The following is a 24,694-nucleotide window of genomic DNA, read 5'->3' as shown; positions in this document are numbered from 1 at the left end:
AGCCTCCAGCCCGCCGGGATCACGCCGCGACGCTTAAATGTCTGGTAATTGCGACCGTCGTGTCATTGGGGCGGCGTGACGCGGCGCGGCGTGCGTCACGGCGAATATGAATGTAGGCCGGGCTCGTCGCCCTGTCTCTCTCGCGCCTCACGCGGCCGCGCCCTGAGTGCGAGAGGGACAGGGCGACGAGGCTGTTCGGAACGAGCCCGCTGGGCACGGGGCACGCCGAACAGCCCGCGTGCCGCGGCGTGCCGTGTGTGAGAGAAAGAGACGGCGACGGCGGCCCGTGGGAGCGCGTCGGGGCTGCGCGCTGCGCGCTGCGCGTGGACCGGCCAGGCCGAGACCACTCTGTCCACGACTCATAATCACGGCGTGAGGAAACCTCTGCAGTCCGCGGTGCGCACCGGACAGCTCAGCTCGGCCCGCCGCGCCGCCATGCCGCCATACCAACCGCCACCATATCACGCGCGGCAATTTTTTTTCGCCACCACTTTTCTCGTGTCGCAAATCTGGCGTCCTTTTCGCCACGCCGCGCGGCTAATTGTTATTTGGGACAGGCGTGGCGCGTGGCCGCGCGGCGCCGCGTGGCACACTGTGCGCAGGCCGAGGCCGTGCCGAGGGGAAGCAGGGCCTCCATGCCGTGCAGTCGAGGAGGAATGGGAAAAGGGGGAGGCTGATCTTATGACTCGCATTCGCGGCGTGATGGACCAGGCGGGCACACTGTTCGTCACTCCGCCTCTCTCGCACTCATGGAACGTCTCATGTAGGTAAGAGAGAGAGAGAGAGAGAGAGAGAGAGAGAGAGAGAGAGAGAGAGAAAGAGAGAGAGAAAGAGAGAGAGAAAGAGAGAGAGACGGAGCAACGGCACGTTCTAAGTCAGTCTGCGGCAATCCCGCGCCATCCCGCGGCGAGGCGAGGCGGAGCGAGGCATCCCCCAGGCAGGCCCGCCGTGGCCGCCGTGTGTCTGCGTCCACCGTGAAGTAACAACGCAGACGCACTTCTTCTTCAGCTTGACGACTGCCACCAATCGAAGCGACCTACATCGCCGCGGGGCACGCTGCCGCACGCTGCCCACGCAACGCGCCGCGCATCTGTCGGCCGAGACTCACAGAAAAAGGGAGGACCCGGGTTCGACTCGCGCCCCGCCGCACTCCGAGTAAGGCTAAAATGCGTTTCTGTTTTGTTTTGCGCAGGTGGCGGTGGCGCTGCTGGCGCTGCTGGCCGCGTCCGAGGCGCGCCGCGTGCGCGTGTCGCGAGTGCGGCCCGTGGCCGCGGAGGCCGAGGAGGAGCTCGCCGACCAGGACGGGCTCCCGCAGCAGGTGCAGTACTACGCGGCGCCCGACGACCGCGCCGACACCAGGTCCGGGCGCGTGGTGCTGCTGCCCGCCGCCGACGCCCTCAACGGCCTCAGCCCGTCCGTGTACGCGGGCAGGTCGGTGACGCGCGCGCAGGCCCTGCAGCCCGAGGACGCCGCCGTGTACCGCGCCTCGCCGCGCGCCCTCAACGCGTCGCCCGCCATCACGTCCAGGGCGCACGCCGGCAAGGAGCAACACGCGAAGGCAAGTGCAGCCGGGGCGGCCGGACCGGCCGGCGAGAACGAGAGCGGGGCCCCTGGCAAGGTTAGTACGAGTCGGAGTCGTCGGAGTCCGCGGAGGCGCAGCGCGGCGTGGCAGAGGGCGCTTTACTGTGCTTGTTGCAGTGCAGCAGCGGCCGCCCCGCAGTGTGCACCCTGCTCCTGGACGCCGACAAGCGCGACAAGCCAACACGACAACGCGTGCCTTGGTTGCTGCTGTACAGTCCGGGGGCATCCCTGCTGACTGCGTCTGGTGTTGCAGGCCCCGCCCGTCCAGACCATCCGCAACTACAGCAAGGTGAACGATGACGGCTCCTTCACGTTTGGCTACGAGGCCGCGGACGGCAGCTTCAAGGAGGAGACGCGCGGCACCGACTGCGTGGTGCGCGGCAAGTACGGCTACGTGGACCCCGACGGCAACAAGCGCGAGTTCACCTACGTGTCCGGCAACCCCTGCGACCCCAACGCCGTGCAGGAGGAGGAGCCCCTGGCGGGCGCCAAGGACGCCGAGGCCGACTCCGGCGAGGAGAACATCCCCGCCAACTTCCCCAGCCGCTCCCTGCGCCCCACCCTGTCGGCCCGCCCCGCCCGCCCCGCCACCACCCTGTTCCAGCAGAGCTACAACCAGGTGGGCCTCGCTGCCGGGGATCCCGAGACACCACCAACAACATTGCACCCTCACGCTAACTTCTTTGTTGTTTCCAGGACTCTGAGGAGGACATCGACGACGACGACCTGCCGCCCGCACCCGTGCCCACCCGCGCCCGCGTGGTGCGCCCCACCCCCGCCCCCGCGCCCACGCCGTCCCCCGCCCGCCCCCGCCTCATCGTGACGACCCAGAGGCCCACGACGCCGCAGTACCAGTCCCCGACCACGCCGGCGCCCACGCACGCCGTGCGCATCACGCCCAGGCCCTACTCCAGCACCACCGCCGAGCCGCCGGCGACCACCTACCGCCCCCAGGCCCAGCAGGTAGGGCATGGGCCGACCAGGCCGACCCTCGTGTCGAAACAACACGCAGCTTTCCGATTAAAACGGCGCGGCGCGGCGTCGAGGCCGACCCAGCCGCCCCGCCAGGCCAGCAGGCAGGCCAGCAGGCAGGCCGTCAGCCAACGCGGCCAAAAAAAATCCCCACACGTGAGAAAGTGCAAGCGATGCGCCGTGTGTGGTAACGCGCGAGGCGTGATCGGCGCGACATTGTATCATGGCCGTGTGCGTGCGTCAGTGTGAGTGTGTGTGTGTGTGTGTGTGTGTGTGTGTATGTGTGTGTGCGTGTGCGTGAGCGCGTCGCGTGAGTGTGAGTGGCCTGGATGCTGCGGCACGTACGGAAAGTAAATGTCTGCGACCGGTCAGCAGAGCGCGGCAGAGCGGGACCCACGAGGCGCTAAGGACCCACCTGCAGAGCGATTCCGAAAGCTCGTGGTATCGCTCTGTCTCTCTCGCACCAACACGGGTCGGCCCATGAGTGCGACAGAGACGGAGCGACGACACGGGCCCTCGGAGTGGCGCGGCCGCCCCGCAGCCCCGCACGTCCTCGCTACGCTGGCTGACGGCTGCAGCGCCACGCACCGCCGACTCATCACCACGTTGCTTGACCCAGGACCCGGGGGGCTGGGTCCGAACAGTGCCCCATCGCCCTGTCTCGCTCGCACCCACGGCCCCCCTGAGTGTTGCGAGAGAGACCCCCGGCCGCTGCTCGGCCGCCGCGGCGCCGCGGGCAGCGGGCCGCTTCTGCTTGGCACGGCGGTCACGCACGCCACGCGCGATTCAACTTTCACACTCGGGACGTTTGTTTCGTCGCTACCGATGACCCTCGCCTCGGGGATGGGCGAGGTGCAACGCGCTGTGTGGGGCCGCGAGGCTCACGCCGTGAGGCGCCGGGCCGCGCGCGGCCAACGCCGCCAGCCGCTGCTTTTCCTAGAACGAGACGCCCAGCGGACTGATCCGGACTGATCCCGAGGGTCGCTTTCGTCGCTCTGTCTCTTTCGCGCCCATACGGGACGCCCCATGAGTGCGAGGGGGACAGAGCGACGAAAGCGACTCTCGGAATCAGTCTGCTGGCCGATCTAGCACCGCTGCCCCGCGGCCGTGCGGGCATTGGCGGCAGTAGCCGTAATAGCGGAGCGGGCCGCCGCCGCCGGCTTGTCACGCCACGCCACGCCACGCCGCCCCGCGACGCCACTGCTCCAGATACACGTTGTGTCGATAACCGGTTTGGAGTGGAAATTGGACCACTTTTCGGAAACGCCGCATGACGCAACACGTAACGTGCGCGACTGTCGGTTCGTATATCCGTCCGGGTCGCGTAGCGCGGCGCGGCGCGGCGTACTTCAGCACGCAGTTCGCGGCGGTGGCGATGCTAGTCCGTAGCAGACTCATTCCGAGAGTCGTTTTCGTCGCTCTGTCTCTCTCGCACCCATGGGGCGTCCCGTAAAAGAGCGAGAGAGACAGAGCGACAAAAACGACACTCGGAATGAGTGTGCTGCGGGCTGCGCGGCGCTTCGCGGGCTTTGCGCAACGCTGTGGGAACCCGCGCGGCGGCCGCCGTGGCGGTCAGTCGGGCACGACAGTCAATATGTAGAATATGGCATGCTGGACATGGCCGCTGCAGACTGATTCCGAGAGTCGCTTTCGTCGCTCTGTCTCTCTCGCAGTGAAGGGGCGTGCCGTATAGGTGCGAGAGAGATACAGCGACGAAAGGGACTCGGGGAACCAGTCTGCCGGCCGCTGGGCGCGCCTTGCCGTGAGTGCGGGCCGTTGGCGTGGCCGTTGGCCTCCTCCCGCGCGTCCCGCGCCGCCTCATGCTCGTGTCTCTCTGCAGCAGGTGTCCGTGACTCCCCGCCCCACGCCGCTGAAGGCCTACTCGGCCGCCCCCATCCGCTCCAGCACGCCCGGCACCATCGACTTCTCCGAGGAGCTGCGCAAGTTCCAGCTGGACAACAACGTGGTGGCCAGCACCGAGCGCCCCGGCACCGGCATCAAGAGCTCCGACCCCATCTACTCCACCGAGCTCGTGTTCGACCCGCAGTCCGGCCAGTACAACACCGTGGTCTACCAGTCGCTGCCCAAGTCCCAGCCCCAGGACATCAACGCCGTAAGTGTGCTGCCCCGGAGAGAAAGCAAATGACACTAAAAGCGGCCGGGCTCTGAACTCGCGTCTCCTCGCAGGTCCAGCGACACCGCCTGCAGCCCTACGTCGCCCAGCAGCAGCTCGCTCCCCAGCAGCTGCCGCACCCGCAGCTCCTGCAGCAGCAGCCGCAGCCCGGCAGCCTGTACCAGCAGCAGCTGGTGCAGCAGCAGCAGCAGACGCTCCTGCAGCAGAGCCAGCAGCTGTTCGCGCAGCAGCAGAGGCAGCTGCAGCACCAGCGCTCCCTGCAGGCCAGTGCCGCCAGCGCCTACCAGGCGCCGCGCTACCAGCCCGCCCAGCTGCAGCAGGTGTCGTCCACCGCGGCCCCCGTCAGGCTGGCGCCCGCCCCCGCGCGGTATCCCGCCCAGGTGAGTGTGGCCGACCCAACGCACAGTGGGCCAGAAGACCGGCGCCGGCGCGCACCGGCGGCCAAAGCTCCCAACGCATTATGAGTACCAGATTCGCTAAATGGGACTCGAACCGAACGTGTGACCCCACCAATGGATTCCTCATTCGGAGAGTAATCCATTGGTGGGGTCACACATTCGGTTCGAGTCCCGTTTGGCGACTCTCTGGAGCTCAAAACCCGTCCGGGATTTGGACCGCCTGGCCCACTGGGCTACGCCAGGCTACGCGCTGCCGCGCCTCGAAGTGCCGCCCTTGACGGCGTGCGTTGTGTTGCAGCCCGTGCAGTACGCCGCGGCCCCGGGCCACAGCAGCGCCCCGCAGACGCAGTTCTACTACGTGTCGCCGCAGGACGCCGGCGACCAGAGGGCGGCCTTGGCCGCGGGGCAGATCGACGCCTTCCTCAGAGGGCACAACCTGAGCTTCTAAGTCGCGGTGCGCGTGCCGCCCGCGCCGCCGACCGGCCGTGGGTCGCCAAGGACTCCTTGAGCGCGGCGCGGTGCTGCAGTACGGCCGCAGCGTGGCCGCGGCATGGCCGTCGCCAGCGCGTCGGTGTTTTTACTACAAGTCAGAATTATTACTGGACTCGTCGCCATGTGTATATTTAGTTAGTGATATTGCTCCACTGTGCCAGAGACGAACTTGCCTGTGTAAAGAGACCAGCCAAAGACAAAGGTCGGCCTCGCGGCCCTCCAACGACTCGCGAAAATAAAGGAATAGGCGAATCCCTCACGGCCCGGACAAGAGTTGTCTCAGTTCGCGGAGCATCACAACCAAGCGGACTGAAAGGAGTTGACATTATTTTTAAGGCTCCTTGTTAATTCTTTTCAGGGGGCGTGGCGTTGTCTGCGCCCCTTCTCACGTAGTTACCTCAAGAGTAATTAATAATGTTACAATGCGGGAAAACAACTTTCATCTTCGGCGAGTTGAGCCATGAAAAATGGCTATGTACTTTTTTCATTGCGTTTGTTTTTAATTTTTTTATTATGAAAGATTTTTTGGTACATTTTTAGCGAAATTGCCGAAGAGGAACCAGTTGTTGTTTCCCGAATCCCTTCGTACCGTCCACGTACGGACGCCAACGGGTGTGTACCAGCTATATGAACTGACGAAGACGTATTATAACGCACAAACCGCTCTCTTGCACTTTTTTTTAAACACCCCACTGTACAGATACCAAAATGCAGATGCACTTTGTACTCGGGAGTGACTGAGAGCCTGCGTGTGAGAGTGTGTGCGTGAGTGTATGAGAGACTGTCTGAGTGTGCGCGTGACTCTGTGAGTGCCTGGATGAGTGTGAGACTTACTTGTTCGCCGTTGCGTCGGCGCAACGATGCAATGATGCAATGGCGTTGTTTTTACTTTTACAAACTGTATAGATGTTAAGTTAAGACTTTTATAAAATAAAGCCATTATTTACAATTAACGTGCTCGTCTTTTTCTCACACACTCGTTCTCCGTCCCGCCACGCGCCGAGGTATGCGGGTTGCCTATGCAGCCGGTCACAGGCGCGCTGCGTGCCCGCCGGTGCCCGCGTCATACCGGTGCTCGGGTAAACGCTCGAGGTATAAAAAATGAACACGCAATCCTCGTTCTCCTTTTGTATTTGGTATTTTATTACAAAAAGGAAAGCACAACAAGCTAAACAAGTAACAAATTGGCCACCGCTACATTCGAATCTCCGGCCTTGACGCGACCCCAGGACGTTCATACGCCCCCTCGTTACATGAATTGCGAGGGAGCGTTGAAGTGGTGTGGGACAGGTCTGAAGGGCCGAACAATTTACGCTAAACCACTATACATCAAAGTATCAATACACAATGGCAATGTTCTTTTAATGAGCAAAGGTCTACGACAAACATCAACAACATGACTATATAACTCGGTACTACGGGCTAGAGGCGGTCCAGGCGGGCCCGGCAGTCCCCACCGCGGACCCTTGGCTGCCGATGACTAGCAATGACTAGTTGGCCGGAACGTTTGACAAACGGCCGCGTTGGCTTGTTGGCCCGCGCGTGCTTGGCTCCGCGTTCCAGACGCTGCTCCAAGGAGCCTACTCTATTTACAAAACTATGTGGAACATCACACTGTGAATCAACAACGTATATAAAATATATAAGTAAAAGGCAACAGTCTTCGAAAACGACCAAATGGCTGTTTGGTGCGCTTTCGGTTGCGTATCAAAACTAAAATAATATCACTCACAAAAATGAACTGGAAAGCATGAGGCAACTGCTAGCCCGTCTTAACACTAGAAATGTTTTTGATACATACCAACAGTGAATATCAGTTTCTATAGGGCATATTTTACAAGTATTACATCCTAGTTATGGTGCTCCACAGCATAGACTCGCAGGGCAAGTCGTGAATACTTACTAACACGTACTAATCTAATAAAATATTTTTGTCTGTAGGCGTTCCCGAGGAATGATGTAATCCCAACCGTCTCCAGGAATGAAGGTTTTTTATCTATTTTTACAGCCAGCTGACAATTTCTACGTAAATAAATAACAATAGTAACAATCTAAGTGAACACTACCGACTTTTTACAACGATACCAAGGCTGTCGATCTGCGGTAGCCACTGCCTAGGCCGAGCGGCACTTTAGCCTAACTACGACGAAAGGTACACATTAGCACTTTTTCCTAGGTTCTATTCTTTCATCTAGTATTGGTACACGCTATTGGTTCTACCACTTAAAGTATCTGTATTCAATCAACAAATATAACACAAAAAGCGAAACGAAAATCTGAGTGTGGTGCGCTACTGAAGCAGATTAAACGAACGAGTGTGTCGAGCACGCGGCATCGACTCGATCCTGGCCGTCAAGTTGGCCCTCAAGTAAGCCGTCAAGTTGGCCATCAAGTTAGCCGTCAAGTTGGCCATCAAGTTAGCCGTCAAGTTGGCCATCAAGTTAGCCGTCAAGTTGGCCATCAAGTTAGCCGTCAAGTTGGCCATCCAGTTAGCCGTCAAGTTGGCCATCGAGTTAGCCGTCAAGTTGGCCATCAAGTTAGCCGTCAAGTTGGTCGTCACATTGGCCACCCGGTTGGCCGCGTCTGCTCGGTGCACTCCCGGTGGCGATGGGACGCCGCGTCCGGGACGCCTCGCGGCGCGCCTAGACGTCCTCTGGCTCGGCGGGCTCCGCCTCGCACGTCATGAGCCGCAGCCGCACCTCCTCAGGCGACGACCCCACCGCGTCGTGCGGCAGCGACAGGCTGCCGTTGACCGCCATCTGGTGGTCGCGCCACGGCGTCGTCAGGTACCGCATGCGCTGGGCACGAGAGCAGGTTAGTGACTGTTCAAGTTGCTTTTGTAGGTGAATGACGCCTCCGCACTCTGGAGAGGGGGCCAAAACTCTTGACGCGTTTTGGGCTCCAGAGTCGCTAAACTGGATTCGAAACGAACGTGTGACCCCACCAATGGATTCCTCGTTCGGAGAGCAATCTATTAGTGGGGTCACACGTTCGATTCGAGGCCCATATAGCGACTCTGGAGCTCAAAACGCGTCTAGAGTTTTGGCCGCCTCCACCGGTCTTCTGACCCACTGTGCTCCGCCGGGCTCCGCCTCCGCGGCGCTCCGCGGCCTACCTGGCAGAAGGTGCCCGGCGTGGTGAGGAGCTTGAAGGCCGCCACGCCGGGGATCATCGCCACGCTCGAGCCCGCAATCAGCCAGCCCAGCACGTTGGCCCAGGCCGGGTAGATGTAGTCCTCGTACGTCAGCGGCTCGTACCCGATCAGGCCGTACACGATGATGAACTGGAACGAGAGCCAAGTTTTGACAGTGGCGCGGCCGATGCGGGCGAAGCCGGGCAAGGCAGACACCGACGCGGCCTACCATAAGGAACAGCGGCGCGGCGAAGCGCCAACAGAACCGCCAGTAGATGCCGGGGGCGAAGCCGATCATGTCCTTGATGTCGTCACAGAAGCGCTGCGTCCCTGCGCCGCGGAAAGCGATCATTTCGTTACAAAGTCCAGAAGGCTTTCCTGGAGGGTTCGTCGCCTTTGGTCTTGGACTTCAGTTTGCACTCACCGTAAATCCACGAAATGGCGATGGTTTCGAAGAGCACGGCGAACAGCATGGAGTACCCCGCGGCGTACCTATCCAGCAGGTGGAAGAAGTAGAAGCCGCCCTGTCGGAAAAAGCAAATTTGGTGCAAATTTAGAGCCAATATACAGCACATTTAGTGCCAATCTAGAGCCAATATAGAGAAAATTTTGAGAAAATTTATCTCGAAGCAAGGCGTGGCGCCTAATACGCCTAAGCAGTTTTGCACTACTTGCCTGTGAGCAGGACGCCAGCCCCACGATGAAGTACAGCGTGAAGAGGCACAGCACGAAGATCTCCCGGTGCCTGCCGATGAGGGGGAACTCGTCGCTGAGCGCCGTGATGATGGCCTCGGAGCCGCCGAACTGCCAGACAAACCACACAAAGCAACAGGCGCGGTAAGTGAACACCCCCGGCGATACCCCTCGCGCAGCGCGGCGGCGGCGAGCCTCGGCGGCGCTACTCCGGGCGGCGAGACGCCGCGCCGCGAGAGACTCCACCCACCGAGCTGTCCAGGCCCAGCGTCAGCAGCATCATGAAGAAGATGAGGGCCCAGAAGATGGAGCCGGGCATGGTGGAGATGGCGGCCGGGTACACGATGAACACGAGGCCGGGGCCCTCGGTCGCCACGTCCTGGATGTTGCGGCCCGACACCAGCGACATGTAGCCAAGCACCGAGAAGATGACGAAGCCGCTCACGAAGCTGGTCGCCGAGTTGATGAAGCTGGTCAGCAGCGCGTCCCTGAGACGAGAGTCATGGTAAGACGATGGCGTGTATTTCACGGGTTAATATTCCAAAGGGTCGGGACTCACTGGTATACGTTGTTGTGGTACTTGTTGTAGGAGGCGTATGCCAGGAGCACGCCGAAGCCCGGTCCGAGAGAGAAGAACACCTGCGTGGCGGCGTCCACCCACACCTGGAGGCAGAGGGGACGCCGTCAATCCCCCGAGGCTCACACAGAGCGCCCCCTTCGGCCAACCTGACCCAACTGGTCTGGCCTATTTGACCCAGCGAACCGCGGTTTTCAGCCTTTTCCGGATCAGAAGAACCGGAAAACCGCAGCATAAAATTATTGCGACCCCACCGACGAAATTGAAAGCAACTCGTCTGTACAGCTGGATTTGGGGCGCAGACGGCAGACGGCGGGCGGCGTTTGGCGCGCGTCGCCTTCCCGTCCACGTCCATGGGTCCATGACGGCGGCACGGCGGCCGTCCGCGCGGCCGCGCACAATGCTGGCTCCACCGGGCGGCCCATTGTGGGGCTCCTCGTCCTCGCCACCGGCAGCGCCACCGGCAGCGCCACTGGCAGTGGCGGCGCGGAAACAGCGTTTAGGGCGGGATTCATATGCAAAAGTGTCGCACTGTGCCATTCGGCCGCCATTCGCATCCCCTCGCGACGACTAGCGACTCGCAGCGGTGGCCGCGGGCGACTTTCGCAATATGAAGTATGCCGCCTCGGAAATATGAGGCGCGGGCCACGGCCGGGGGAGGGGGAGGGGGTGGATTTACACGGAATATCCATCGCGCTGCGGCGGGCCTCGGCGGGCCGCGGCGTGACCCGCATGCCGAGCGACCTCAACAAGTGGCCCGGTGTGTCTGGGCGCCGTCACGCCGTCACGCCGAGAGGGAGGGGGTAAACGGGACACACCTTTACTTTTATTTTACGATCGCCCTCACGGCGCCTCGGCCGCACCATGGCTGCACGCCGCGCGCACTCACACACCGCGAGTCTGGAGTAGCTAAGCCCCGGAGGGGGTAACGAGTCACTTGCCTCCGGTTTCGTGATGGCCGAGAAGTTGGGGTTGAGGTAGTACTTGATGCCCTCCGCGGAGCCCGGCAGTGTGACGCCCCGCACCAGCAGGATGGCGAGCACGGCGTAGGGGAAGAGCGCGGTGAACCACACCACCTGCCACGCGGAAAAAGTAACGTCGTTAGACACTGCGAAGTGGACCGGAAGAGCGGCACCGGTGGCCAAGCTGTACAGGACTCGAACCGAGCGTGTGACCCCACCATTGGATTCCTCCACTGGTGGCATCAGACGGTCGGTTCGAGTCCCATTTAGCGACTGAGGAGCTCAAAGCGCGTCCGGGTTTTTGACCGCCTCCACCGGTCTTCTGGCCCACTGTGCACTGTGCGCTCCGCGGTGCTCCGCGGCGAGCGCCTGGCGGGTAGGCAGTCCCGCCGAGTGTGCGACGGCAAGCCTGCCGCCCGGGCGCTCGCCGAGGCTCGCCGTCAGCAGTGGCGTTGCACTGACCTTGCCGGAGGTGGAGATGCCCTTCCACAAGCTGAAGTAGCAGATGACGTAGACGGCCAACAGGCACAGCGCCATGTCCCACTTGATGTTGCCCAGGTCGTGGATGCCGTTGGAGTGCTGCAGCTCCAGCACGGCGCGGCTGCAACACGGGGCCGGTGAGGAGGACGCCGTCGAGGCCGACTTACCGGAGTCACGGTGGTGGCTCTGCTCACTTGAAGTACTCGGAGGCGGCGGAGGTGTAGTGGATGGAGGGCGCGTCGTCGCCGGTGCGGTTCGTGGCGGTGGTGGGGGCCGGGGACGTCGTGGACAGGAAGTAGCGGGTGGTGGCCGTGGCCGCGGCCGCGGTGGTGTTGGTGGCGTTCAGGGCGTCGTCCTCCCCGCCCATCCACATGGAGCGCTCCAGCTGCAACACGCAGAACGCCCTCAAGACCCTGACGGGACACACGCTGCCGCACGCTGCAGAGGTGGAGAGGATGGCGTACCGGCCTGCAGTACGGGGTGTTCCAGGGGTTGTCGCACGTGGTCCAGGGCAGCAGCGAGGTGAAGGACGCGAAGAAGAAGCGCAGCGCCCAGGCGATGATCACGTTGTAGTAGAAGTCGACGTAGAAGGCGATCAGCGCGACGGCGTACCCGATTCCTAGCACGGGCACCACACGGTCAGCACACCGGTCTTCGCATTTTTGTCGCACCTTTTCCACTTTTTTTTCTCGCGAAAAATAATTGTTGCCGTGGCTGCAGCAACTGAATGGCAAGGCGGTCACGAAGGCCTCGCCCCTTCAAGCCCAGCCCGGCCCAGCCTGAGAAAGGCACTAGTGCATGCGGGCCAGGGTGTGGTGTGGTGGCGTGGTGGCACGGCGGTGCGCTGGGGCTGGGCGCTTGAGCGAACCGTAAACCAGAAAAATGGGCAGAACACACGACTAGGGCAGCAGAGAATGGGCGCGTATAAGGGGCGAGGAGGGAGAGAGAGAGGGGGAGAGAGAGAGAGAGAGAGAGAGAGAGAGAGAGAGAGAGAGAGAGAGAGAGAGAGAGAGAGAGAGAGAGAGAGAGAGAGAGAGAGAGAGAGAGAGAGGATGTGGCAGTCCTAGGCCCTGGGCCCTGGGCCCTGGGATTGGAAAGAGAATGCACAATGGGCATAAGGCGAGAATACGTAGCGTGGAAGTGGGCGCAGAGCGGTCCCGCTGGAAGAGAGAGAACGAAAAGGGAGAGGGAAGGGGTCCTCACTTATCTCAAATCAATTCTATAGTGGTCCCTGTCCCGCCGCTGGTAGTGCCAGCAGGGCTAGCGGGGCTCCGGCCCACCACCAACATGGGGGGCAGGATGGGCTGCGGGTGGGACGGGAGGAAGCTTCCGGCGCGTCAGAAGCCTCCCCAAGCAGATCGCGGGGGGAGGGGAGGGGTGGACGGAGAGAGACGGGATGAGTGGAGGAATTAGGGGGCGCGACCGAGACAGCGGCCCGCCCAGGGCACCTCGCCGTGCCCGCCGCCGTGTTTACACCGCGAGATCCCAGCGAGAAAGCTGCTCTTCCTTAACACAACCGCGAAGGGGGAGGGGGAGGGGCGGTGCGGCAGGCAGCGGCAGGCCGGAGATGAGCTGGTGGTGTCGGCGTTGACGACAGGGCGCGTGCACGACGCGTGTCTGACGCGCGCACGTCAAGCAGTGCCCGCTCGGCACGTCGATGCCTGTCGAGTCGTGGCCGCCGATTGAGACTTTCAGACGCGGCGTCGTCCCTCGCAACGATCATCGGCCACTCCGCCGTGGCCGCGTCGCCGCGTCGCGTCGCAGTCGCAGGCCGAAATGACGAAATGACGAAATGAAAGGAAGGCCGCCCTTCCGCGAGGTGGCGCTGGAAGGGCTGGAGGGGCTGGAGGGGCTGGAGGGGCTGGAGGCCCGAGGAACGATAATGGTCCGCGCGGGTCAGCTGTTGCTGCTCCCCGCCCCGCCCCGCCCCGCCCCGCCCCGCCCCGCCCCGCCCCGCCCAACCCACCTCACCCTTCCCGCCACGCCTCCCTTCCCCGCCTCAAATCCCGGCCGCCACCGCCTCTCCATCTTCACCCTGGTCTGGAGTTCCTGCAGAACATTGGAAGGCCTTGCCGCGCATCCGGCCCGGCAGCCTTGCCAGAGTGGGGCGCGGCGGGTGGGGCGGGGCGAGGCGGGGTGGGGTGGGGGAAAATCAGAAAAGGGTGCCGCGACATGTCCGAGAGGGAGGCCTCCGCGTGCTGCGCGATGCCAGGACACCGCTACGTTCCGTCGTCCAGCCCGTCTTCCAGCCCGGGCGGGCTGCACAGTGGATTTGCCAGAGGACCGGTGGAGGCGGCCGAAACTGTGAACGCGTTTTGAACTCCAGAGTCGCTAAGCGGGACTCGAACCGATCCTGTGACCCCACCAATGAACTGCTCTCCGAACGTGGAATCCATTGGTGGGGTCACACGATCGAGTCGAAGCCCCTTTAGTGACTCACGAGCTCAAAACGCGTCTAGAGTTTTGGCTGCCTCCACCGGTCTTCTGGCAAGGTCTTCTACCTTTAAACAGGGGCACGATGCGGCCCCAGCAGGTGATGGAGCCCTTGCGGTGGAACTGGCCCAGGGCGAGCTCCATGTAGAACAGCGGAATGCCTCCAATCAGCAGCATGATGCAGTACGGCACGAGGAACGCTCCTGCCAACAGAAACGGACACACATCCATAGAAATGACAAAAGTAGGGATTTAGAGTGTCGCGGGAAACGCCCCCGCAGCCCGGCAGGCAGCAGGGTGATAAAGACTAGCCGGTGTCTGTGTCGGGGTCCCCCTCGAGAGCGCGGCATCAAAGATAGGGCAGCCCCGCTCCCCGCGGTACGCCCTGGTACGCCACGCCCTCACCGCGGTACGCCCTCACCGCGCCTCCCCCTCCCTGCTGAGCCCTTAAGTCCCTCGGCCGGATCGCCGGGCCTCGACCACGCTGCCACGCTGCCAGGCACGGCCACAGCCACGGCCAGGGCCAGCAACAGGGCGGCCAGGGCGGCAGCGGGCCGTGTTATTCTTCCATCGGATTGCGGCCGGCGATAGCCGCAGAGGCCACAGAGAGCACCCCGCGGACTGCAAGGATTGCATGAATGAATTCCACAGCGCGCTGCGCAGGCCCCCGCCCCTACCCCCACCCCCGCCTCCACCACGGGCAGAATTACACCTCGAATCAGTGCCTCGGCTCGGCGGGCTCGGCTGCTGAGCGGGGTTCCCAAAGGTAATCACGGGCAATAGGGGATCATTTCATTTTCCAGACGGGGCCCGGCCGGTCGGCGGGGCAGCGGTGCAAGGCAGGGTTAGATCGGTTAGATTAGGCTGAAGAAGCTCGTCGTCGTCATCGTCATCCTGGAGGGCAGGCGGCGGCCCTGCTGCAGGAATCGTTATCAAGATTGTTACCTAACGTGTCTACCCCGTTCCCCTTTTCCCCGGCCGCCGCGCCGCGTACAGGTGGCGAGATGGATGGTGGGCACGCCCTGGAAGCCCTGGCGCAGGTGCAGGGCGCCGAGGCGTCGCCTCGATATTGCCTACAGCGTCTCCGAGGGCGTCACGGCCGTCAGGGCCTTGAGCGTGTCCACCGCGCGCCGCTCGCCCAGCACCCATCATGGCCAAGACGGCGGGCCGACCAGCGAGGCTGGGCCCTGGCGAGGCCCTGGCGAGGCCCTGGCAGGGCCGTGGTGGAAATGTTGCGGTTGCTTGGTGCTGAATCATACGCCGGGTGACGGGCTGGCGGTGCGTTGCTCATGGTGCTCGGGCGCGGAGCGGCGAGGCCGTGCCAACCCTTCCACTGTGTCGCTGTGCGCCGCACCGGATCAGCCACCATCCATCAGAAGGCCACCGGCGTGGCGCGGCGGGGAGGCGGGGGTGGCGGGGACGGCGGGCAGCCGTAGTTCGGCAAGGTATCCGTCGGCAGGGGCAAAAAGATGAAGGCCACGTCTGTCGGCGACGCTGCGTCAAAAGCCCCCGCGTGTGAAGACAAGGAGGCCCTAAAGGCAGGAGAGGGGAAGTGGTCCCGCCGGCCGCCGCCGCGCTGTCCGGAGAAGGCGCCCCACCCCCACCCCGCCCCACCCCACCCCGCCTCACCCCTCTGAGCCGGCGACTCAAAAGCTCTGCCAGCGGCCCAATTATAGACAGGAAACTGCAGCGCTGCTCCTTTCCCCTCTCGTTGCTCATTCCAGCACGGCACGGCCCGACACGGCACGGCCCAGCACGGCACGGCCCAGCACGGCACGGCCCCATCCCCCGCCGACGTTCGCGGCGCCGCGGCCGCCGAGGCCGTCGCAGGCTTGACGTGTGTTGTGCTCCACAAACTGGCACCTGATTTCCTGCCGGCCCGGCCGCCGCCGCCGCCGAGGTCTGCTAGAAGCTCTGCAGGGAGGCAGCCCTGGAGCAAAGCCCTGGAGCAAAGCCCTGGAGCAAAGCCCTGGAGGTGTTGGGGTGCGTCATCATGCCGCGCTGCCGCGCCAGGCCGTCCACCTCGCCCCCACTGAGACTCACTGGGGGCAGCGGGGCAGCTCGGCTGGTTCAATTTCCTTTCCCGTCTCATTTCTTTTCCTTGATGAAATGGCGGCCCGGCCATGCCTGGCCTGGCCGTGCCCGGCTAGGTGGTGCAAGAGGGCCTCGCCGCGCAGGGGAGAGGTCAGGGAGACGGGGAGGCGGGGTGTGGCCACCAGCCACCGAAGCGCCCTTCATGGAGGACGCGGGGACACACGACATTTCTCTCTGGAAAATCATCATTTGTCTTGCGATTCACTTAGCGATCCCGTCTCTGCGGAAAACCATACCTTCCCTTACCGCGGAGGCACATTCATTCACGACAGTGCGACATACCGAAGACGAGCGTGTGAAGCGCGCGGCAGTACCTGCCGCCCCCGCCCGGCCCTCGCCGTCCCCCGCCTGCCCCCGCCTGCCCCCGCCTGCCCCCGCCTGTCCCCGCCTGCCCCCGCCTGCCCCCGCCAGCCCCCGCCTGCCCCCGCCTGCCCCCGCCTGCCCCCGCCTGCCCCCGCCTGCCTCCGCCTGCCCCCGCCTGCCCCCGCCTGCCCCCGCCTGTCCCCGCCCCCTCACCGCCCCTCCCTCCACTTGGCTCTCGGGCGTGCAGCACCTCTCTCCGGCGCGCTCCGCCGCCACGCCGCCGTGCCGCCCTTTCAAGTGGGCCTCATTCGACACTTTGCTCTTGAAATCGAGTTAGTACACTTTAGCTTTCCGAGTCGGCGGGGTCGGGGCCGTCGGGGTCGTCGGGGCCGCGGGGCTTTGTCCGGCAAGGAGTCTCAAAGTACATTACCGCCGCACCGGCTTGGCTTTTAGGGGCCGGGCCGGCCTGGCGTGCCGGCGGGGTGGCGGCAGGGGGCGGCAGGGGGCGGCACTGCGTGATTGGGGGCCGCCGATACATTGCAAGTCACGCGCCACGTGTCACTCGACGCCAAATCATTTTCCGCGGCCAGCTTCCCCCCCCCTCTTCCCCTGACGATTCGCGATCGCCGGCCCAATTTGGTCCCACCTGGCCGCGCCGCGCTGCCGCCCCGGGCCGTCGTCGATTACCCGCAGACTGACTCCGAGAGTCATTTTCGCGGCTCTGTCTCTCTCGCACCTACAGTGGACGCCTATCAGTGCGAGAGAGACGGAGCGACGAAAACGACTCTCGGAATCAGTCTACAGGAGAGTGATTAGCGCGACGCCATGCGCCGCCGGGCCGCACAGCGCCCGTCTAGACGCCTCCCCCTTTCCCCGGGTTTCATTATATGACGCTGTGCCAATAGTAATTGAATCTCCGTGATGCAGCGCGCCCGAAAAATGAGATGGGGACTGCTGCAGCATGCTCGGCGTGGATCGAGGCCGCCGGCTCCAGACTCCAGCCGATCCGACTGCAGCTCGCTCCAGGACCGCCAGGACCGCCAGGACCGCCAGGACCGCCAGGACCGCCAGGACCGCCAGGACCGCCAGGACCGCCAGGACCGCCAGGACCGCCAGGACCGCCAGGACCGCCAGGACCGCCAGGACCGCCAGGACCGCCAGGACCGCCAGGACCGCCAGGACCGCCAGGACCGCCAGGACCGCCAGGACCGCCAGGACCGCCAGGACCGCCAGGACCGCCAGGACCGCCAGGACCGCCAGGACCCTCTCCTCGCATCGCCGCGTCCCGCCGCCGGCCAGGGATAACGTGATTCCAGGGCGATTATCAGTCCATCAAGGACACCCTGCTGGGGGGGGGGGGGGGGGGGTAGTGCGCGATGGGCTTTGCGTTTACGTGGCTAGTCCGCGGAGTGACGTGAATCTGACAACAAAGGCGGCGGCGGTGGCCGCGCGCCGCGCCCTCCAAAAAGAGAAATGACATGGAAGAAAAAAAGGGAAAATGAAAAAAAAAAGGCGAAAAAAGGCGAAAAAAGGCAAGGAGGGCGCCCGGGGAAGAAAGGGAAAATGGAGAGCCGCATTGTGCGGCGCGCCGCACTTTGGGAAAGCTGTTACTGTTCTAATGACAGCTAAGGAGGAGCGCGTGTGAGCGTGCGTGTGGGCGTGTGTGCGCGCGCGTCGCGGCAAGGGAGAGACGACGGCGAAATTTTGGCGGCACGGACGCTAAATAGACAGGGCGGTCCAAGCACGAGCCGCAGACGAGACGAACAATCGAAAGTCTTCCCGGAACGCGCGACGCGTTTTCGCACATCGAGGGCTGCGCTTGCGCTGGGCGCTGCTACTGCCGCGCCCCGCTATGCTTCGCTATGCTTCGCTATGCTTCGCTATGCTTCGCTATGCTTCGCTATGCTTCGCTATGCTTCGCTATGCTTCGCTATGCTTCGCTATGCTTCGCTATGCTTCGCTATGCTTCGCTATGCTTCGCTATGCTTCGCTATGCTTCGCTATGCTTCGCTATGCTTCGCTATGCTTCGCTATGCTTCGCTATGCTTCGCTATGCTTCGCTATGCTTGTTGTGCCTTTCTCTCTCTCTCTCATCAGAGCAACTTCCGCATTGTCATGCTCACATTTTTTTGCGCGCTTCTTTTTTGAGCCGGTCGTGAGGAGAGGAGCACGCGTGTCGATGACAACGCCTTTGTGCCCCGAGCGCGCAATCGGAGGGGAGGGGGAGGGGGTTGCCAGTCACTCAACACACGGCAAGGCACCGCCTGGGCCCCACGGCCTACCGGCGGAAGCGGCTTGCAAATCGAGTAGGGGACGGCGATCCAAACAGGAACCGGATCAAACAAACCCCGACCACGTGGCCCGCGTTCCACGCCGTTCCTCGCCACCCTGGAGCTCAGCGTCGTGGGCAGCGGACCTTGGGCCTTGGAGCCTCGCTTGGAGCGGCGCCACCACCGCCAAGGCCAAGCCCGTCAGGCCGTGGTGCTGTGGTACTCACCGCCGCCGTTCTTGTAGCAGAGGTACGGGAATCTCCAGACGTTGGCCAGGTCGACGGCGAACCCGATGACGGACAGCAGGAAGTCCACCTTCTTCCCCCACGTCTCGCGGTGCTCGCCGCCCGGGCCGTTGCCGCCCCCCGCGCCGCCCCCCGGCCCGGCCCCGCGGTTCGGCCCCCGCGTACAGCGGGCCGTCTGCATGGTCACGGCCTGCAAGCTTGCCTGCAAGGCCCCCCGCAGCGCCTGAAACAGAGAACGTGCAGAGAATGGAGCGAATCGCGACCCTTTTTGTTGCATGCCTTGCTACGGCGTGCGATTAGCGGGGTTGGTTTGCGAACCAAATCGGTCTCAAAATGGATGCTCAAATGGGGTTTTCTGTCTCACAGCTCTGCTCGGCGCGGCCGGCGGAGAGAGCAGTGAACCCCGTGGGGGTAGGCAAGCCCGCTGACAGGGCTGCCGCCGGGTCTGCCCGCCCGCAAGGCGCCCTCGCTTCCACTGCGGCCGGAAGACGACAAAAGCATTCAGGACGCATTATTTGTTCGGGTCACTGGACTGACTCTGTACTTGCATGGTGTGACGTCAGACGTTAATTGCAGTTCGGGAAACAAAAGTTTTACGTTATGTTGTCAGAAGTGAGGCCGCAAAAGCTCGGTCTGGGGACAAAACGCGTTGTCCACACTGTAAATGTCTTACGGTGAAAGGCTGCACTGGTGGAGATTTTCTCCATAATACAGTACCAACAAAATTCGTCAAAATAACTATAAGGTACAGTGAATTCTCGATGGTGTTATGGAGTCAGCTGCAGCACCATAATATGGAACATTTTCACCATAATATGGAGAATCTTCACTGTACAACATTTAGAGTGCACACAGTTCCGTCGGATCGGCGTCAGGAATAAGGACAGCGGGATCTAGCCGGACCCGAAGAGTGCTGGCGCCGTGACACATTGGGGCTCGAGCAAATCTGAGCGAAGGTCGATGGATATCCTAGCAAACCCGAGAAAGCACCGAGCAACTCCGAGCAAGTACCGAGCAAGTCCCGAGCAAGTCCCGAGCATGTCCCGAGCATGTCCCGAGCAAGTCGCGAGCAAGTCGCGAGCAAGTCCGCTCAAATGTCCCACCGAGCAACACAGCCAAAAAACGGCCCCAACCCTTACAACAAGGCCTTCCGTGGCTCAGGAAGCAGTTCCAAATGTATCAACCCATACATTTTTGGAAAGGTGAGATCATGAGGCAGACGACTAAGCACGTGACTTTGCTCTCAATCCATTTGCCGAAGCAGGCTTTGAAACTGGAGGAACATGGACAACAGCAAAGTATGCCGTGTGTAGCCACCGTTCAGGGCAGCCAAAACACGCCCGCGCCCGCGACTGACGCCGGAGTACGTCGTTTATACGACCTCTTTTTGTCCGACCTGCCGAAATTCGTCCAACCTCCTTCCCTCTTAAATTTTTGCGCGACCTATTTTTGTCCGACCTAGACTTCTCTCGCATCGCCATTTTTCCCCCTCACCACATGACAAAACAAAACAAGGTACCCAGAACGGAGTTATAAAAGCCACTCTCTTAAAAATTTGGTTTAAAATAAAATTTTAAAAATTGAACCCTACGACCCCCTTTCCCCACAAATGGGGTTTGAGCCGCCTTCTTAACTTCGGTGTTCGGATGGGAACCGGTGTATCCAGGCTTTAAACTGCTACCGCATAGTTCAGCTCCTGTAGGACCGCTATAGCCGTCCACACTTGAAGGACCGCCTTATGAGGGTAGCCGGCGATCGTAGGGTGACAGAGATAGAGAGACAGAGAGAGATAAAAAATGACTTTGGTGTTCGTCACTGGCCTGGTGCTCCCGTAGTACCCCACCGGGGTGTCCGCCGGATCATCAGGCCACATTGCCACGTTTCCCTCACAGTATCAGCTCCCATCTCACTCGGCGAGCCACCGCTGGTACAACGAAGTCATACGCCACCCTTCCCAGTCGGACGATGGCCGACCGCCGAGAGGTTGTATATATACCTCACGGAGTGAAAAGAGTTACCACTGCGAGGAAAGCACCCGTCAACGCAAAATGGCGAAGTCGGAATGTGGTCCGAAAATTGTGGACACAGCGGGAGCCGATCCCTGGTTCACAGGGTTGGGAGACCGACGCCCCTACGCTCTCAGCCACCGTGGCTCACGGAGGCTAGGTGGTAATGCGGTGTGTATGAAGCCAGATTTGATTCGCACCGCACTGAAAGCGTGCAGAAAAGAGCAAAGAATGGGCGAGACTCGAACCGCCAACCTCGTTGTTACTAGATTTGCTCGAGCCCCAAATGTGTGACGGGCGGCGCGGCTCGCGGCTCGACAGGGTTCGGCCTCGGCTCGGCATACTGGGGCAACAGAGGCACTTAGACACGGCGTGCACGCACACCACGTCAAAGGGCACCCGGCGCGAGAGCCAGCCAGCTAGTCAACCAGCGAGCTGAGGTCCCGGCCGCCCCGAGCGAGACACTGCCAAAAATGGGCCGCCCGGCACGGATTTAATGTAATGATAATAATAAAATCCGGCGCGCCGCCCGCCTCTCGGCACTGGAAAAAGGGGAGGGGGAAGGCGTGCTGGAAAATTGGTCGCTGATGGGCCAATCAGCGAGCGGGGCAATCGCGGCGGCGATGAGGCGTGGTCCGGATTTAAACCGAAAGGCCGAAGTAGCGCCCCGCGTCGCCCCGCGTCGCGCGCAACGAGGAATCGGCCGCATCTTTGGGGCCTCTTTGGGCCTCGCCAAGCGAGGCTGCAGACTGATTCCGAGAGGCGTTCTCGTCGCTGTCACTCTCGCACGCTTACTTGACGCCCCATGAGTGCGAGGGAGACAGAGCGACCGACTCAGTCTGCCGACCGCAGCGCGCGTGTTTCTAGTCATCCGATCGAGCCCTGTCCCATGCTGTCCCAGGTCTGTCCCGGCCTGTCCCACGTGCGCCCAGCCAATGGAGGCGGGGGCGGCGGTCGCCTGGACGGGACACCGAGTGGGGCGTGATGGAGTGCACCTGACGGAGGGCTGGGCTCGGCGCGGCACGGCACGGCGCGGCACAGGGACTCACAGAGGTGGCGCAAAAGACTGCTTTTGGCGTTCAAACTTCCAATTAGCGATGAGGGCACACTGCAAACACAACAGCGCAACGCGCGCGATGTCACATTCCGAGCCATCCACTCCGTCGTGATCAAAGGCTGCAACACCTTGCCGCGCCCCGCCCCGCCCCGCCCCGCCCGTCAGCGCGGGGCCGCGTCCGGCAAAGGGGACTGCTTCTCCATGCCAAGCGGGGCGGCGAGACACAAAGCGCGCCAAAGGACGCGCAGAGTCCCGGATTCCGCGAGTACCAAAGCACGCCGATAGAGGCACGCCGAAGCACTCCGAAGCTCGCCGCGCCCTTCGCGAGCGGACTTCAGACTCCCGATCCCACTTTACAGCGCAGGGTACTATTGTGATTTGCAAGCGGCTGCTGCTGTCGCTGCTGTCGCCAATCTAACCCCTGCGCGCCAATGCCGTCACGGTCGTCACGGTGCCGAAGGGGAGTGGCAGCAGTGACGACGCCGTCACGCCGCGTCACGGACGGGCTTTGCGTCGCTTTGCGTCGAGCCGCGGGACTTAAACGCAGCGACCTCCAGCGAGCACTCCGAGCTCCGCCTGCGCGCCCTAACGACACCATTACGAACACCGAGAGTTTTCACGAGTTGTTTCTTCAAGATCGGGTTTGGCCCAAAAACCAATCTTTTGTCTTTTTGAAATGAAGATCGAAAACGCGGCACTTTTGGCGGTTTCCACTGAACATCACTTTTCATTTGTAAAAACAGTCCCGAACCCAAAACCATTTCCTAGACAAATGACGCTCTACTCCCCGTCGCCCCAGCAGCCCCAGCAGGACGCTGCCCGCGACACTGCCGCACTCACCTGCAAACTGCTGCTGCATCTATGTCCTGCGAGCCGAAGCCGAGGCCGTCCATGCCGGCGGTGGGGTCCGGGCGTCGCCCTGGCAGGGCCGGGTCCACGGCGCCATCCACGGCGCCATCCACGGCGTGCCGCTGCGTGCCGCTGCGTGCCGCGCGCCTCTCAGCTCCCGGGGCGTCGGCGGCGACCTGGGCGTGCTGGGCGTCCTGGTGTGTGCCTGGGGCCTCCCTCCTCCGCAATGAGGAGCGCGACGTCGCTCCGCCTGCCCTGCCCCTGCCCGTCCCAGCGCCGTCACTACGCGCAGCGCCGCGCCGCGTAGCGCAGCGAGTCGCTCCGCCCGCGGCCCGCTCGGTGGGGCGGCCGCGCGGAGGGGGCGGGGGCGGCGGGGTGGGAGGCCTACTCGAAGGTGGGGTGCGGGCCGTGCGGGCAGGGCCACTCCAACAGGTAGGGGACACGATCACCGCATAATAGACTCAACTCTATACTGCTGCCCTGCCCTCGAGCCCCGCCCCGCCCCGCCCCGCCCCGCCCCGCCCCGCCCTGTCACTCCATGAAAGCGCCGACCGCCGCCGCCGCCGCAGCGCAGTGGGGTTGGAACGTGCGCTGAAAGATGGGGAGGCGGCGGCGCGCGGCGGCGCATGACGGCGTGCCGCGCGGCGTGCAGTAGCAGTGTGGGTCCAGCGGGCCGCCGGCCCGGCCATCCCGGAAGGCCAGCACTGCCAGCACTGCCAGCACCCAGGACGCAGCCCCGAGCGGGCCGGAGCCCCGATAATGGTCCTTGGCTCTCCTTGAAGGAAACGAGACGAGGCCGCGCGGGGCGGCAGCGGCAACAGGCCAGCTGTCGACTGATTCCGAGGGCCGCCTTCGTCGCTCTGTCTCTCTCGCACTCGTGGGGCGTCCCCTATAGGTGCGAGAGAGACAGAGCGACGAAGGCGGCCCTGAGCCGTCCGACCGCCCGCCCGGTGTGGCTGGCGGGGCCGCGCTGCAGCCGTGGGAGCGGCCGGCGTGACGGCGATGGCGGCGCCTGCATGGACTGCGAACTGCTTGGGGGATTACGGCTTAGGGGATTAGCGGGCGGTACGGGCCGGTGCGGGCCGGCTGCATCGCTTTGGCGCCGCTTTGGCGCCGCTTTGGCGCCGCTTTGGCGCCGCTTTGGCGCCGCTTTGGCGCCGCTTTGGCGCCGCTTTGGCGCAAGACGCGGTAGTTGGTGCGGAACGGCGGCGGACTGCGCCGTCTCGTCGCGCTGCGCCGGGCCGAGGCCGAGGCCGGGCCGGGCCTTGAGGCCGGGCCTTGAGGCCGGGCTGCTGGCCGAGGACCAGCGCCACTGGACCAAGAGTAGGGGCGAGACAATGGCGAACGGGGGGAGGGGCAGGGGCAGGGGGAGGGGCGGTGGGGGAAAGTGTAGGCTGGGCGGGCGGGCAGGGGCGGCATATGAAAGGGCCCCAAGTGAAAAGCTCGGTGCGACTGCCCCTTCCCCTCCGTCTGGCCAGGCGGGCCGGCCAGGCCCTCGCCTCGTGCGGAGGGTGGCGGAGGGGCGCCGCGCCGCGCCGCACCACCTGCTGCTACTCTGGAGAAGACCCGCAAGGCCGTCCAACTCCATTCTCGTCATTCTCGTTGCAGCTAAAGGGATTCGCCGAACAAGGCCTGCAAAAAAAGCGGGATGGGCCCACCCTGGGATGGGCCCACCCTGGCCGAGTGCGGCAGGACATCGCGGGGAAGGGGAGTCGGAAGGTAGCGGACACAGGTACGGCGCCCCCACGGCCCACGGGGAAGTGCTGCGGTGGCGCCGGTGCGGAGAGGAGAGTGGGAGTCATAACTCTTGGTGGTGATTCTGATATCATAAATTGTCTGGCAGTGCGCGGGGTGCGGGGCCTTGCGCGGGGCCTTGCGCGGCCGAGGCCGCCGCGGAGTGGAAGCTGCCGTGCTGGGCCGTGCTGGGCCGGGCACTCGACCGGCACGGCGACGGCAGAGTAAAGCAGGGGACTTAGTGACTTAGCGCGCGGACAGGGAGGCAGCCGGAGGCAGCG

At 63.2% G+C, this 24,694-nt stretch overlaps 2 protein-coding genes across 3 annotated transcripts; one reads left to right on the top strand and one right to left on the bottom strand.

Moving 5' to 3' along the window:
* Positions 1-1,426: 1,426 nt before the first annotated feature.
* On the top strand, positions 1,427-6,530 carry LOC117645935 (CREB-binding protein-like; the record flags this gene model as incomplete). The annotated part of the gene is made up of 8 exons (XM_034386506.1): positions 1,427-1,431; positions 1,477-1,618; positions 1,835-2,200; positions 2,278-2,358; positions 2,413-2,544; positions 4,394-4,666; positions 4,741-5,067; positions 5,384-6,530. Coding segments are annotated over 8 exons (1,476 nt in total), but the record flags the coding sequence as incomplete, so codon positions are not given.
* A 162-nt stretch (positions 6,531-6,692) lies between these two features.
* On the bottom strand, positions 6,693-22,748 carry LOC117653746 (sodium-dependent dopamine transporter). 2 transcript variants are annotated; one of them, XM_034399627.1, is made up of 14 exons: positions 22,671-22,748; positions 18,750-18,990; positions 13,924-14,058; positions 11,887-12,041; positions 11,617-11,807; positions 11,405-11,543; positions 10,922-11,056; positions 9,963-10,066; positions 9,654-9,891; positions 9,386-9,514; positions 9,135-9,234; positions 8,940-9,040; positions 8,693-8,860; positions 6,693-8,375 (listed from the first exon to the last, which is right to left on the bottom strand). In XM_034399627.1, the coding sequence occupies exons 2-14, from the start codon at positions 18,946-18,948 to the stop codon at positions 8,220-8,222; spliced, it is 1,950 nt and encodes a 649-aa protein (XP_034255518.1). In that variant the 5' UTR covers positions 18,949-18,990; positions 22,671-22,748; the 3' UTR covers positions 6,693-8,219. The 2 variants fall into 2 exon arrangements, with proteins under 2 accessions (XP_034255518.1, XP_034255510.1); XM_034399619.1 differs by lacking the exon at positions 22,671-22,748 and having other exon boundaries at positions 18,750-19,050.
* Between the last annotated feature and the right edge of the window lie 1,946 nt (positions 22,749-24,694).

The sequence above is a fragment of the Thrips palmi genome, unplaced genomic scaffold (genome assembly GCF_012932325.1).
Source record: "Thrips palmi isolate BJ-2018 unplaced genomic scaffold, TpBJ-2018v1 HiC_scaffold_10, whole genome shotgun sequence".
Taxonomy (NCBI): domain Eukaryota; kingdom Metazoa; phylum Arthropoda; class Insecta; order Thysanoptera; family Thripidae; genus Thrips; species Thrips palmi.
The sequence above is the reverse complement of the archived record's forward strand: the minus strand, read 5'-3'. Positions and strand labels throughout refer to the sequence as shown.